The 15,169-nt window shown below is 46.4% G+C and overlaps 1 protein-coding gene across 26 annotated transcripts in view; it reads left to right on the top strand.

The window, feature by feature from the left end:
- HDAC4 (histone deacetylase 4) overlaps window positions 1–15,169 on the top strand; it is a 257,343-nt gene that overhangs the window by 28,623 nt on the left and 213,551 nt on the right. For all 26 annotated transcript variants that reach the window (XR_004969397.1, XR_004969400.1, XR_004969395.1 and 23 more), the window contains exon 2: window positions 2,690–2,892. Coding sequence is in view for 8 of the 26 variants with exons in the window: in XM_036319831.1 (XP_036175724.1) it covers window positions 2,871–2,892 (22 nt within the window). In the remaining 18 variants the exon portion in view is untranslated. The remainder of the gene's footprint in view (window positions 1–2,689; window positions 2,893–15,169) is intronic.

Below are 15,169 nucleotides of genomic sequence, written 5' to 3'. Positions count from 1 at the left end.
TCCTTTTTTGGCCTTCATTTGGGTTATGTTCAGATTGTATTGTTTTTAATTGACTTGCTAACTAGAACTTTGGGGTTCCTTTAGGATTTATAGTGGATAGTCTGCCATTAGGTGATGGTATGGCACACTCCACACCTGGGGACACAGGACTGTGTGCTTCCTGGGCCCCCTCTTAGTTTGGGTTATTTTTGAGAGGTTCTTAGTATATGATATAAACGTCTTAATACAGTATTCTTTTTGCTTTAAACAGTTCTCTTTTTAAGAAACTCACCATAAGAGAACACTTTTACATTTACCTGTATGGCTCCCATTTCCAGGGCTCTTCACTTTTGTATGTGGAGCTGTGTTCCTGTCTTGTGTTACATTCCTTTTGCCTGAGGACTCTGTAATTGTGTGTGTGTGTGTGTGTGTGTGTGTGTGTGTGTGTGTGTGTGTGTAGATCTGCTGCAGATGGGTATTTTCAGGTTTTGCATATCTGAAAATCTCTATTTCTACTTCACCCTGTGTTTGAAAGGTAACTGCATGTGAGGTGCCAGTGCAGAGCCCTGAGAAGGTGCTTAGCCAACCTTGTGGTGGACACTGGGGTAGGAGCAGGTGCGCACAGAGTTTGGGCAAAACCCAGCTCTGGGTAGAGCTGTTCATATTTGAGGATAAATAAACAGAAAGAACCAACACTATGGACCTCAGCAAGGTGTCCCAGGATATGGGGAGAGGGAATTACACTGAAATGCAGAAGGCGAACTTACCTTTAAAAATGATTTATGGTTGAAATCAGAAGACAAATTTCAAAAGACTGGCTGGGAGAAGATGTGACTCCACAAACTGGAGCAGAAGGTCATTAAGAGTGAATGCACAGAGAGGACAAGATAATGGATGAGTTGTAAAAGGAAATGGCTGGAAACAAATGGTTTAGTTAAAATCCATAGTAGAAGCTATAGGAGTACAACTGATCACATGAAAAATAGCAGTGACGTGAATAGCAGAGAACACCCTTGAGAAGATGCCTGGGCATGAGAATAAACAGCAGATGTGCCTGTGGTGATGGAGTGAGTCCAGCCAAATGTAGAGGGATCCTTGAAGAGCATTTCCTGAGCAGAAAGACCAATATGTATGGAAAGGTTCATGTTTGGAGCAAAATAAATGAAAGGAGACTCTTAACATATATCTTCTGAAAACATTTTTAATTTCAAGATTAAAAATATAATTCTAGCTGAATCCAGACAGAATAAAGTAACTATAGCAACACCACCACCACCATAACTCTGCCCCCAGGGGCTCCCTGAGAAGGAAACACTATTCAGCTGATGGAATTTTCTGCAATGTGAAGGTTGGGGCAATGTCTACAGATTTTCAGCCAAAAATGTCTGTGAGCTAAGACTTTTATACCCAGCCAAGGTGTGACTTGTGTGAAGGATACAGAACCACCTAAGGTTTAGTAAGGGTTTGCAAAACATATCATCTACATTGCCTTTAAGAAAATGATGTTACTTCTGACCAAGAGATAAATAAAAATTCTGAACCTGAGGAAAATATGTCATTGTGTTTCATAGGGAAATAACCAGATACAGAACCATAATATAAAGATATTAGATATTAACCACAGAGTTACAGATCCATGTCCTTGGAAACCACCTAAAGAGCAATCTCGGAGAGGGCTCCCTTCCATGTTGTGTTGGCTGGAGTTCTTTGGTTATAAGGCATAGGGAAAGACTGCCCTTGAGTAATTTAATCAAGAGCAGGAATTTGTCATCCTAGCAAAGGAAGAAATGACAGAGGCCCCGGAAGGGCTTACAGCCAGGGTCAATAGGAGAATTTTCAGAATTACCATTTTTTCAGTGTATTTCTATATTCTGATGATAAATGCAATATCTGCTCATCGTCAAGTTCAAGAAGCCCCTCATGATGCCACTGCCCAGAGCAGGGGCTTGGTGGTGGGAGTTCCTAGACTTGTCTCAGGCTCTCTGTCCAGTGACTGACCTGTGGGCAAGTCTGGTCTTGGGGAGAGGGTTTGATGAGCTGGCCCAGTCACATGCCACCCACCTGGCATGGGGGAGGGGCAGCTCTGTCACAAAGCCTTCCAATTCGTGCTGCCAGGAGTGGTATGGACACTGTAAAACTGGCTGTAATGTCAGCACAGATAGTAGGAGATGAGGCTGGGAGCTGGCAGTGTGGGCAAAAGGCAAAGGAAAGCATGTCAGGATATTACCAAATGTCTGCCTCTGTGATGGCATCATGGGTGACTTTAAATACTTTCCTGTGATGAGTGCATGCTACTTTTATAATGAGAAAGTGGAAATCAGTTGAGGAAATGGTAATTGTGGAGGTGGAAACGTGGGGGATGATTTAAGTGAGGAGGGCTTACTGAAGACTGGGACTCAGGTTGCAGCTAGGTGAGATTTGGTGTGTGTGTGGATGTGGGCTGGACGGGAGTATGCGCACGTGGAAACTGGTGGGAATGGGCCAGAGTGACTCCCTGAGACACATTCTCCACCCGTGGTGCCCCGGTTAGAAACGCTTCCCTGCAGATCGTTTCACTCATGTTCACATGTGTTTACTAACAACCCCAGTGCTTCCTGTCAGCAGAAACGTCCAGATGAATTGTTTTACCAGTTGGCGGTGAAATGATGAAAACATATCCGGGTTTCCTTAGGTCGCCTCCTGACTGGCCTATTTCTGTCTCACCATGCAGGTCCTCCCCTGAACTGGTGGACACGTTGCTGTGGACCGCCCAGCATTGACGTGGCCGTGGCTGTGGCCCCCGCCCGCTGCTGAATTTGGATGTGTTGGTGGGACTCTGGAGCTCTGTGCAGCATTGTGTCCGTGGAAGTTTTGAGCCACTGAGTTGCGAAGAGGAGCAGACGGTGCTAGCGATGAGCTCCCAAAGCCACCCAGGTAAGGGGCTGTGGGCTGTCCTGGGCAGAAAGGAAGTCACTGCAACTGCAACGTGTCACTGGGTGGTAGACTGGTTTTCTTGACAGTGGCCCCTGGTGGTCTGACAGCACCTGGTGCAGAGTAAATTGTCCTTGGGAAAGACACACTGTAGAGCCCTCGGGAGACTCAGGCCCCGTCTTTGCTGATTTGCACACTGACTTGAGTGGCAGACGTGTGTCCTAGACACCAGGAGACAAGAACGTTGCTTTAGCGAGGTGGGGCTCAAAGGTCAGTTTGTGATTTGGAGAGTTAATTTCTCACCCAGTTTCTTTGTTCCTGGCGCTCGGGGGGTGGGGGTGATTCTGTGACCTGGCCCTGCTGCTGGAGTGTGTTTTATTAGGCCCTGCACTAAGCATGTCACATGATTCAGTCTTCACAATGCCCCGAAAATCTCATCCTGTAGGAAAGGGGTGCCTTGTTCGGGTCATAGAATTAGTAAGTGGCTGAACAGGACTGGGAACCATGCTCGTGTGGCCCTTGGCTTCAGAAATGTGTTGTGGGCACCCACTGTTAGGACAAGTCCCAGTGCAGTTGCCTGATGCATGCCTGAGTCCTGCTTGCTGCCACTTCCAGCTACCTGGCCTGTAAGAGCACTTACAGCAGTTTGTCCTGTGTCCATGTGGGAGGGGTGGCAGTGGCCACCGGACAGAGCTGAGCATCCTCAGGCACCCACACCCCTGTCAGTGTGGCTGGGGAATCCAGGTCTGTGCCTCTGGGACGGCCCAGAACCTGCACACACCCTCCCTCCCTTGGCCAGACTGGAGTTGTCTGAAACTCTGGAGGCTAGGATTCCCAGTTATATTTAGATAGGAAGGCTTTATTGATATAAATTGTTCATGTATTGATTGATAAAATGTGTAAAACAAATTTAAGCTTTTGGATCGAAGTGTGTCAAGCAGACCTTGAGGGGTGCCCAGCTCTCCCTCCCATTGAGGGAGCTGGGCCTCCTTCCCATGTCTGAGCACAGGGGCTGCATACAGGTATTTCAATGGCGTGCAGTCATCCCATCTGTGGGCGTCTGTGTTATTTTTTTTATCATCTTAATCTATTATGAACACTTTTTGATGTCAGTATGTGTATAAATCTAACTTATTTTGATAGCTTGTAGATGAATATTTATGTGGTTGCAGCACTATTTATAGCAGCCCCAAACTGGCATCGGACAATTATATGTATAGTTTGTACTTGCACTTCTATAAGCATCTATCTGCACTGGATCAATTCCAAGAGGCAGAATTATTCCGTCAGTGGGCATGGTGGGTGTGCACGTTTAAAACGTTAAGTTTATTCTCAGTTAACTCTAGAACCTGTCATCTTATCTCTTGGTAACCCAGGTGTCTAAATAAAATACAATGTATTTCTCTTTGTTACCTGTGTCTTTGCCAAGAAGTTAATTGAATTTCCTGAAAGCGTTTCTGCCCTTGGTTTCTTGGGCTGAACAACATCTCCCCACCCGCTTATCATAACTTATCATAACCTCCCAAGCCTTCCTTCTCTTTAGGCTTGTCTCAGGGAGGAGAAGAGTGCTGCGCTGGCTTTCTCTCCCCTGAGAGTCTGCCTTTATATGTGGGTTCGCCCATCGTGTTTATCGCAATCACTGTCCTGTCTGGCCTTGTGTGTTGTTGCCACCAGCCGACTCCTGTGGTCTCTGGCCCTCCTGGGGTTGGAGACTGAAGATGGAAGAGGGGCTGGAGCTGGTGAGGGCAGGGCTTCCTTGGAGGCTGAGCCTTCTGTCAGTGGTGGTGGCATGCTCGGGGCCTAAGCTCTTGGGTACTCCTGCTCTCTGCAGTGCTCAGGTGTCCTTCAGGAGCCACCTTTTCTCCCAGAGCAGCCCCTGGAGTTGCAGCAAGGGACCACAAACAGCGCTGGCCTCGCTGCAGGGGGCTGGACTGGGCTGGGCTTGGACCTGTACCCTCCCTGTGTGTGGGGCTGTTGTCTGTCTTGCCAGGTGGTGGGTTGAACACTAGAGATTGTTTTCCTGTCACTTTGATCCCATCAGATTTATATTTTCTTGGAAATTCCTCCAAGTTTTGGTCAGCTGAGCTATTCCCCACTGTCTAGCATTGCTATATATCCTTTTATATTTCTGTTTATATTTAGTAAATTAGTGGATTTGGGAGGAAGAGATATAATGAATACTCACTTATTCAGTTTGCTATTTTGAATGGGAAGTTTCTTCAACCCAAGGAGGAGACTCTCTCTCTCATTCCCACTGGACCCGCACTGCGCAGCCTCCCTGATGTGGGCCTCTCGCCTCCCTCATGATCCAAGCGGCTTCTGTCTGGCTGTGACCTGCTCTGCCTTGCCCCCTGGAGCCCTTACTGTCCCCCAGAGCCCTCTTCCCTGGGGCCCTCACTGCTCCCCCCTCACTGTCCCCTGGGGCCTTCACTGTCCCCCAGGGTCTTCACTCTTTCCTGGGGCCCTCACTATCCCTTGGGCTTTCACCTTTACTGTCCCCTGAGGCCTTCACTCTTTCTTGGGGGCCTCACTGCCCCCCTCACTGTCCCCTGGGGCCCTCACTGTCCCCTGGGGCCCTTGCTGTTGTCTCCTCACTCACACTTGCAGTGCAACTCGCCTTTGCCCTGATGATAAAATGACCTTTTTATTTGAAGTGCTTGATTTTTTCTCTCCTGTTTTCCCTTCAAACTCCCTCTGGTGGGTGAGGCATGCAGTAGGGTTTTATTGCTGTTCTTTATGAACGCCGCCAGAGCTGGGCTCTGGTTCTCTGACGTAAAACTGCTCACTGCTGGTTTTATTGCTCTGAATCAGTGTTTGTACTGATGGGAGCAGCCTGCGGAAAGGGCCTGAATTGATTTAGCCTCAAAGAACTCCTCTTTGACAGTAAGAACAGTGGGAAGAGGTTCTGAAATATGGTGCTTTTTGCCTAATTCCATGCTCCAAACCTTTGCCTGTTGGGATGTGCTGAAACGGATCAGGATGGACGTATAGGACACAGGGCCCCTGCCTGGACAAGGCATCCCGAGTGAGAGGGAGGGAACTTGACCCGTGTGGGCCTGTCCTCGGGACAAGCAAAGGCTCCCTTTCCTACCCCGCCTTTGTTCCACTCCCATGTAGACTGCTGGCTGGCCTGTGAGCAGTGTGCTGGGATGTGGGAGCCTGGCTGGCTTACTGAGAACTGTCCCTCTGCAGCTTTCTAACACCACCTGCCCCCCACCCTTCGCACCATTTCTGCCTGAAGAAACACTTGTCAGTCACAAGGCTCATACCGGTGGGCGTTATGGACCTGTGTGTAGTCATGCAGACTTGACCCTTGATAGGAAACTGGTTGAGCAGGATGGAATTGGGAAACTCAAGTGTTCTATCTCCCCCTGCATCTCGGGAAGAGGTGTGTAACAGTGTTTAGTTATAAGCAAGTAATTATTTTAAGGGAAACTTGTATACTTAAGATCAGTGTTTTAATTTGGACCATTCTTTGGTTTCTTAATATTCTGTTGAGTCTGAAATATCCCCTCCGCACAAAAGCAGCTAAAAAGTCTTGTCAGCAATAGCTTAGTTGAGTCTTGATGTGGTTTGATTTCTTTAGATCATACTAAGGTTTTCATCTGGAGGTCTTCCTGGGGGAGGCTCTGCCCTGCTCTGGTCTGAGCTGGGCTGGCTGCCTCAGTCTTTGTACTCCTGTCTTCTTGTGCTTGATCTTGAGTCTGTTCATTGCAACCAGTTTGGCCACCAAGGTTAGTATATTTTAGAATATGTTTTCTTAAAAAGAAACATTTTTATGTCACTTAGATTGTGCTTTGCAATGACAGACTGTTTCAGGATACTACAAAGTATTAAGGACTTTAAAGAGAGAAAATGAATTTTGAGGACCTGCATTTAACATAGAGAAGACATCAATTCTAAGCTGCAGATAATAGGCAGGTTCTGGACCTAGTGAGGCCCTGGTTGGGAGAAGTGACTAACCTGAGAGCTGGGGGGTTCCTGGCAGGAGAGGGGCTGGGCCCCGAGGATACAGAGACGGTAGAACAGTCACTGACACGGGCTGCATGCAGGTTTGTTGGAGGGAAGACTGATCGGAAGGATTGAACTGTTGGGACAGTAGGGCTCTGAGCCTCTTGTGAGGCTTCCTTCTGTGCCTGAAGGAAGGGTTTCAGAAATGCCCCTGAGCCTTCCCGCCCCAGGCCCTCTAGGCTGTTGAGGAGCCCAAGGGCCCATTTGCAGCTTGAGCTGTCACTCCTCGATTCTCCACAACATCCACGCTCTGGGAATTTAATCAGTCAGGATTTGTTCTGGAAATCACAGAGACAGAACGACTTCTCTTTCAACCTGCTTCTTTTTTAATCCTCAAATTGTGTTTTGTCTTTAAAAAATCACAAATCCTCAGTCGTTATGAAGAGCTCAGAACATTCACTGTCAATAGAGCATTGATGGTTTGTTTTGGCAATTCTCTGAAATCCTTATACAGTTTGTGGAGCATTTGCATTTATGCCCCTTTTTTTCAAAGCCACCATTGTGGAAATGCAAATTTCTGAATTCTGAGATGCTGAATGTTGGGTGATTAATGACATTGAGATTTAAGAATGAGTTCCCGGATGGATTTGACATACAAACTCAGCATCAGAGACCATTGAGTGCAGCTTGGTGCCGGAACCAGAAGCTGTAATTGGGGCGCCTGGCAGTGGGCAGTCAAAGCAGACAGGTGTGCAGGTGTGCCGCCCCCTCCCGATGCTGGGCTCCAGCAGGGAGTGCTGGCGCAGTTTGGGTTCTGTTTTACCGTAGATGTTTAAAACTTGTAGTAGTAATATGTTCGTGTTGGTTATCTGCTTACTCCAAGTCAAAACCTGCTGTGCTTTTAGGCCATAATGAGTAGTGGCTTTGTTCTGGGTTGTGCTCTACAGTTATTTCATTTGTTTTGCATGATACATTGTATAGGGAGCTACAATGCCATTCTCATTTTATAGCTAAATAAATCAGTAGTTACTGCTATCCAGTGCTTAGCCAATCAGAGGCCAACCTAGAACCAGAATTGGTCATCTGTCCTTGAGGGACATGAGCCTCCCTGCTGGCAGACGCAGGGTGCCCTGGGCCCACTTAGGAGTTGGCCCTACCAGCGTGCATGGAGCTCCCAGGCCAGGCAGAGGCTCCAGGGCCCTTGGTACAGTGTGGTTCATGAGGTGAGGGGGGAGAGGCAAGGAGACAGGTGAGCTGAGTCTAGGAAGCAGAGCAGGAGTTCGCCTGCCTGGGTGGGGGATGGAGGGCTGGGCCCAGGGCCCTGGAGGTGAGAGCCTGGTGTGGCAGAGGAAGGAGATTGGGAGTGGAGGGTGGATGTGAGAGCCTGGTGTGGCAGAGGAAGGAGATTGGGAGTGGAGGGTGGATGTCGGGGAACAGGGGTCGTGAGCAGGGAAGGCTGCTGCCACCTAGGTAGATGTGGTCCCATGGCCCTGTAGGTGTGGAGAAGGGATTGTGGGCTCCTCGTCCCCTGCTCCCTGCACGGTGCCGGTTTTTGGTTTTGCTGTTGAATTCCTTGGTTTTTGTACTGTTTATGATGTGTCCTGAGTATATTACGAACTTTCCCTGGACTCTTTGCCAATCTTTAGAAAGTTGGGACTGAAAGGGCTCACTGGGTGACTGGCAAACCAGAGTCATTGGGGAGATTTGGGTTGAAACTTTTCATTGTGCTTCCACTCAAGATCCTTTTATTTGCTTATTTCATGAAAACATGATAAATTTAGGGGATTATAATGGTAAAGAAAAGATTAAATGAGGTGGGGGAGCAGGAGCACATGGCAGGTGATGAGTGCCCTGGGCACTGCAGCAACTCCCAGCTCGGAGTTCCGGGTGATTTCCATTGTGCTCGCTCGTGGGCAGGTGCCCAGCTCCCTGGGCCCCATCTCCATGCTCAGCTGGCCAGCACCTCTGTCCAGGATAAAACTCACACGGCCTGGCTGCCCTGGCCTGGACATAGTGGTAACTTTTTTGGTTCTTGTTGGCTTTCCTTGAACTCCCCATGGGGCTATAGGACTAGATGTGTGAGAACCAGGGTGGGTGTTTCTTTGAAGGTATGTGCATCCTGTTATGAGTGGATTTGGTGGACCTGTTTGCATGGATGTGGCCTCGATGATTGGGGTCTTAAGGAGATGGTTTTTTGCTTGTTTGTTTTTGAAGAGCCTTTTCCAGCAGTTTTGTGATCTGATGGGATAAGCCTTCTCTGGCTGAAGGATATTATTTCCAACTTCAGTATTACTTATGAGAAGAAAAGAGCAATTGGGTCTGTCTCAAGTTGCTTAAATTGTCTGAGAGAACATTGGTAGCATTTCTCAACAGTTTCCAGTCTGAAATATATGGGCTTCACCTGGATCATGGGTACGGGGCGGTGCTGGGTGAGCCACTTGGCAGAGGCAGCCCTGTGTCCATTGGTTTCTGTGTGTGACCATGTCATCTTTACTGAGGGAATGTCCTTGGGGTTTCTCAACCCAGCCTGGTTCCCTCCTAAGAGCGGGGCCACGTTGCCTTGTACAGGCCCTGGCCCTTCAGAAGGATACCTGGCTTTTGGTTTTGCCCTTAGGGGGCACTGTGTTGGGGCTTGATAGAGGTTAGCAGTATGGCCAGTAGGTGATCTGTCTTCTTCCCTCAAGGAGTCTCCATTGGGGAGGGAGAGAGCTGCGAGGGACAAGGAGGAGGGTCCCAAATACAGTCAAAATCCAGATCCTTTTACAGCTGGAAGGCGGTGGGCATCCAGAGTAACCAGGCCTGGCCCACTGCACCTGGCTGGCTGGGCATGCTCCTTCTCACCTGCACGGATTTGGGTCCAAGTCTTCACCTGGACACAAGTGGATAGGCAGCTTATTGTATCAGTTTCTATATTCATTTTGTGACATTGGTTAAAATTACTTATCAAAATAACTTCTTTACCATTGTTTCTACAAGCGAGATTCTACATTTCCGGTTTTATGTAAACTAAATACATAGTTTTCACAAGTTTTTGTTAAATACAGGTTTCCTATGCCTTCACAGTTCTTTTTGGATACCCTTCAAGTCAATTCTACATGCACGTTCTTGCTAGAAATAGAACTGTATTCCTGGGAAGCTGAAACTAAGCTCTAGGTGGGCAAGGACTGCAAGACTGGGCCACGCCTGACATGCGAGTCCTGCTCCAGAACCTTCCACCAGCGGTTTGTGAAATGCTCTCTGGCAGAGTCTCACTCTTGCCTTGGATACTAATGAAATCTTCTGGGGTTGACTGAGCTCAGACTCCCATGGAACACAGGGGTCTTTGTCAGTTCTATCTATATCATAAAAGGCCCATGGTCGTCACGCCGTAACGCCATCACGACCAAACAGCGGGCAGGGGGCAGGGCGGGGTGAGAACTACTAGCGCTGGAGAGCTAGGAGTGGTGATGAGCAGGGTGGCCAGCTGAGGCAAGCGGAAGCGAGCTACTCACAGTTTTGTGCGCGCTGGGCCTCTAGTAATATATATGTCAAAATCCACGGAAGTCCCATGACAGTTGCAGAAGACTGAGAAAACTGTCTGAGAAAAATAATACAAAGTTATCTTCTCATATTTTATATAGTGATATGTAAATTTTGAACATCAAATTTTAGTTTGGGATTTAAAAAACAAATATGAATAAGCTTTGAACTTGAATGGGCCATTATTTATTAGCAAGTGAGTTAGCAAATCCATGTTTACACTGGGGGGGGGGGCAGAGGGTCACACAGAATTTGGGGTGCTCTGCAGAGGTTGGAAAGGTGTCACATAAAAGGTGTTTCAGGTACAGCTTGTAAGAAGCCAGGTGGGGACTGTGGCCAGACTGAGGACATGGGGGGAGGAGATGGTGATGGGAGAGGTTGCCTGCCAGGCCTTACAGAGGGGTGTGAGGGAGAGGAAGCCAGGCAGGCCCTTGGGATGCACCAATTTTGGACTGTAAGGTGTCCTGGGAGGTCTCAGAGCAGTTCCCATGGGGACCAACGTGAGACCTATGCTGTTGGTGGCGTGGACCCCCTGGCTGAGAGCTGGGATCTCATTCTGCTCTTTTGTGGCACCCGTCTCTTTTCTGTGAGCAGCCTGGGCACCTGGCTGGTGGGCATGGCTGAGCCACACCTTTCCCCAAGGCCATTAGTGTTGTGGGCGTGTCCTTCTGTATGCCAGGCCTGTGCTCAGACCCATCTCTGGTTCTTTCACCAAGCGTAGCCCCTGAGATTACAAACCTGAAGGGTTCCCTCCATTTCTTTTTCTCCCTGTGCAGACATAGCAGTGTCCAAAAACAAGCCTACGTTCCTTGTTCTCCTTATTTGTCACTTGTCCCGCTTGGGCTGGATCCAAGCTGCCTGTTTATTCTTCAGTGGCAGGTCTGCAGCCCTCAGCTGAAGCAGTTGTCCTGTTGTTGGGCTCTCGCTGTTCCTGGAAAGCCTTGTCACGCACAACCAGGGCCACCGGGGGTGTATCCTGTCCCCTCTGTCGCCATGTGTGTGGGAGCAGAAGCCGGTTCTGGGTGGATCTGGGATGTACTGTTAAATTCATCCTACTTCTTGGAAGCAGGAGGGGAGTGCAGAGGAGAGGAAGAGCCACGAAATGTCAGACCCAGCAGTGGCCATCTGACTTTGTGGCTAATCACCACCATGTGTAATTGAGATGGAAGCTTTTGATTTTTCTTCCTTGTCTGCCAATTTCAGGTCTCATTTTGTTTACTCTCATGAGTCCTGATTTCTTCTGGTTAAAAAGAGGTAGCTGGTTGGGTTGTCTTCAGATGGGCTCCTGTGGGAGATACTGGAGGCAGGGAGGGCCTTTGTGCCCAGCAGCCTGGTGCTGGTTTCCAACTTCAGCCTTCCTGGGGTGCTTTTTTATTGTGAGTCCTGGGGAATTGCTGTTTGCTGCACTCCCTGGGGCTGTTGTGTGACACTGATTGGCACCAGCAGTGGAGAACAGTGGCAGTGTGCCGAGTTTAGGCCATGAATTTCACTTGTGTGATAAGAATGCTCTTTACCTATGTGGTCTTTCTTCCCAAGGCCCAGTCTGACCAGAAAGACATAACATTCCAGGAGAAGTTTGTCCTTTACGATCCCTGTTCAACCCCTCAATACTGTCAAGGCCAACAACGACAAAGACAGTCTGAGAAACTGTCATAGCCCAGAGTAGCCAAGGAGGCAGTGTGAGGTCCTGGCTGGCATCCTGGGACAGGAGGAAAACATGAGGGAGGAACTAGGGAAACCTGAAAGAAGTATAATGACATGTCAGTGTTGGTTCATTAATTGTGACTAATGTACTATAGAAATGTGAACTGGGTGCAGGTTGGTGGTGGTTGGGTATGTGTGAGCACTGTACTGTCCACTTGATTTTTAATAAAGTCTTGATCAACTTTGAGCTGACACGTAAAGGAAACTTGTAGTTATTCCTGCTCGCTCATTTCATTTTGTTCATCAACAGTGGCGCTCGGAGATGCTCAGCACCTAGCTCTTGAAACTTTTCCTTTGGAGATTATTCTAAATCGGTGCAAAAGCAGTGTCTTATCCTTTCTCATGGTTGTGTGTTGCTGTAATGTCATTTAACACCTATCACTGTTGGTGGGCACTGAGTTTGTTTCTAGTCTTCCCACTACTGTTCTGTAAACGGCTGCTGTGAGCGTTGCATTCCTGCATGAACTTTCTGTGGAAGTGTAACAGGCAGAACACACAGCCCTCTGGGTTCACCTGGTGCTTTCTCGTGGAGGGCATGCCCATGATAGCCACGCAGGTCAAGAACCAGAGCATTCCGACCCCAGAGCCCTGCATGTTCCCTCTTGGGTATTGCACCACCTATCCTGCCCTGGGAATCACTTTCCAGCTTCTAACATGTTATATTCAATTTTTCTGTCTTTGACCTTGATATGAATATAATCCTAAAATCCTTGGTCTTTTTGTCTGGCTTCCTTCACTTAACAGTACGCCTGTGTGAGTTTCTGGTGGTATGGCTTCTAGCCATTGTTCATTCCCATAGGTGTATGGTTTCATCGTGTGGACATGACTATTTGTTCAGTTATTGAGGACTTTCGGGTACCCTCTAGTTTGGGTGGGTACATCTGATGCTACTATAGCGTTTTTATGTGTATCTTGGGTCTGCACAAGTACACATTTCTTTCAATCAGGCATGTGTGTGCCCAATAGGTTTCCCATTGAATGTACCCATTTATGCTCTGACAGAGAGAGACCTAAGGGCTCTTCCGCCCACCATGCTTGGTACTGTTATTTTTTGTCATTGTAGCCACTGTGGTTCACTCTGCCTTTCCCTGATTGCTAAAGACATTGGGCATCTCTTTGCACTTGAATTGAACAGCTAGGTGAAGTACCTGTTCCAGCCTTTTCATTAAAAAAAATGGGTTGTCTTTATTTTTCTCTCTGACTGGAGGAGTTATTTATATGGATGAGGGATAAGTCCTTTGATGGTTATTCCCTTTGTTGTTTTCTCTCTGACTCCGGGTTGCCTCTTCACTCTCTTAATGATGCTTTCTGGTGAACAGAAGTTCTTAATTTTAACATTATCCAATTTCTTGGTCATTTTATTTAAGCCTCCTTGAAGGTCATGGAGATACTCTATTATTTTGCAGGAGTTTCATTGTTCTGCCACTCACATTTAGATTTCTGGTCCACCTGGAACTGATTTTTTTTAAGAAAACACAGTATGACGTAGTAGCTGAGGGTTACTTTTCCCATTTGGATATTCAATTGGCCCAACAGTACTTATTAGAACAATTCATCCTTTCCCCACTGCTCTACAGTGCTGCCTTGTCACAAGTCAAGTATCTGTATCTGGGTCTTCTCTGGCGTTTATTCTTGTCCATTGTTTATGGGTCTATTTCTGTGTCAGCGCAACACCCTCTCATCGAGCTGTGGCTTTATAATTAGTCATGATATCTGGTAATGTGGGTCCTCCAACTGAAGATCATTTCAGAGGTTGTCTCGGTTCTTAGCCCTTTGCATTTCCATGTGAATTTTATAGTCAGCTTTTCAATTTCATCAGAACACTGGGATCTCTTTAGGGAGTGTATCAATTTGCACATTAAATGAATTTGATTAGAATCTTTCCATCCATGAATATGTCTATTTGTTTAGGTCTTCTTTCATTTCTTCAGTTCATTTTGTAGATCGCATTGTAGAGGTTTTTCATTTCTTTGGATAGATTTACTTGGTAGTTTTTTCAATACTGTTTTGCTTTAAAATTTTTATTTTTTGTTTGTGTGCTTGTATTTAGAAATATAATTAACTTTTGGATAGCTTCTTGTCTCTTGACAGCTTGCAGAATTTGCTAATTATTATACTAACTTAACTGTGGATTCTTTTGGGTGTTTTAATGTATATTGCTAGCACTTGTTTTATTTCTTTTGTGCTAATTTTTAAACCTTTATGTCTTTTTCTTGCTTTACTACATTGTCTAGGGCCTGCAATCAAATGTTAAACAGAGCTGGTGCTAGTGGACACCTGTAGACAGCTGAACAAGACTGTCACAAGGAACATTCTCAGCATTTCATCATTCTGTGTGGAACTGCTGTAGCTTTCTTATAAATAGGCTTCATCCAGTCAGTGCAGATCTCTTCTATCCTTTGGTTGCCGATTGTTCTCATGAGTAGGTGTTAAAATATTAGGTTGAACCACAAGATAGTGCAAATGTTTGATATTTCTTGTACAAAATGGCACTTCCATTGGGTTCAACTTAATAGATTTTTTTCTGCATCTATTAATCAAAGGATTTTTCTCCTTTATTTGAGCCATATGATGAATTTTCTTGATGGATTTTTGAGTGTTTAACCAATCTTACAATTTTTAGTAAATCTAACTTGATTTTAATATATTGTTGTTCTTATATATTCCTGGATTTGCTTTCTTATATTTGGCATACTTCTTTTCATGTAAATTCATGAGTGAGATTGACCTGCTATTTTCTTTTCTTAAAATATTCTTGTGAGGTTTTGATGTTAAGGTTATGCTGGCCTTTACATGGGATGACGTTTCCTCTTTCTCTGTTCCTAAGGTTGACAGAGTTTTCTTTGAAGAGTTAGATGGTAAATACTTTTGGCTTTGTGGAGCCCACATGGCCTCTGTTGTATGTTTTCTCTTCTTTTTAATTATTTATGTAGCCATTTAAAAATGAATAACTAGTTTTTCCTATCAGGTCTTATAGGTTGTGTTGGCTCTTGTGTGATTCTCTGGAAGAGTTTATATGAGATTTATATTATTTCATTCTTAAATATTTGTAAGAATTCATTGGGAAACCATTCTGGGAGTTTTCCTTGTAGGAAGATTTAGAAAT

Source organism: Myotis myotis, unplaced genomic scaffold (genome assembly GCF_014108235.1).
Source record: "Myotis myotis isolate mMyoMyo1 unplaced genomic scaffold, mMyoMyo1.p scaffold_m19_p_8, whole genome shotgun sequence".
Taxonomy (NCBI): domain Eukaryota; kingdom Metazoa; phylum Chordata; class Mammalia; order Chiroptera; family Vespertilionidae; genus Myotis; species Myotis myotis.
The sequence above is the reverse complement of the archived record's forward strand: the minus strand, read 5'-3'. Positions and strand labels throughout refer to the sequence as shown.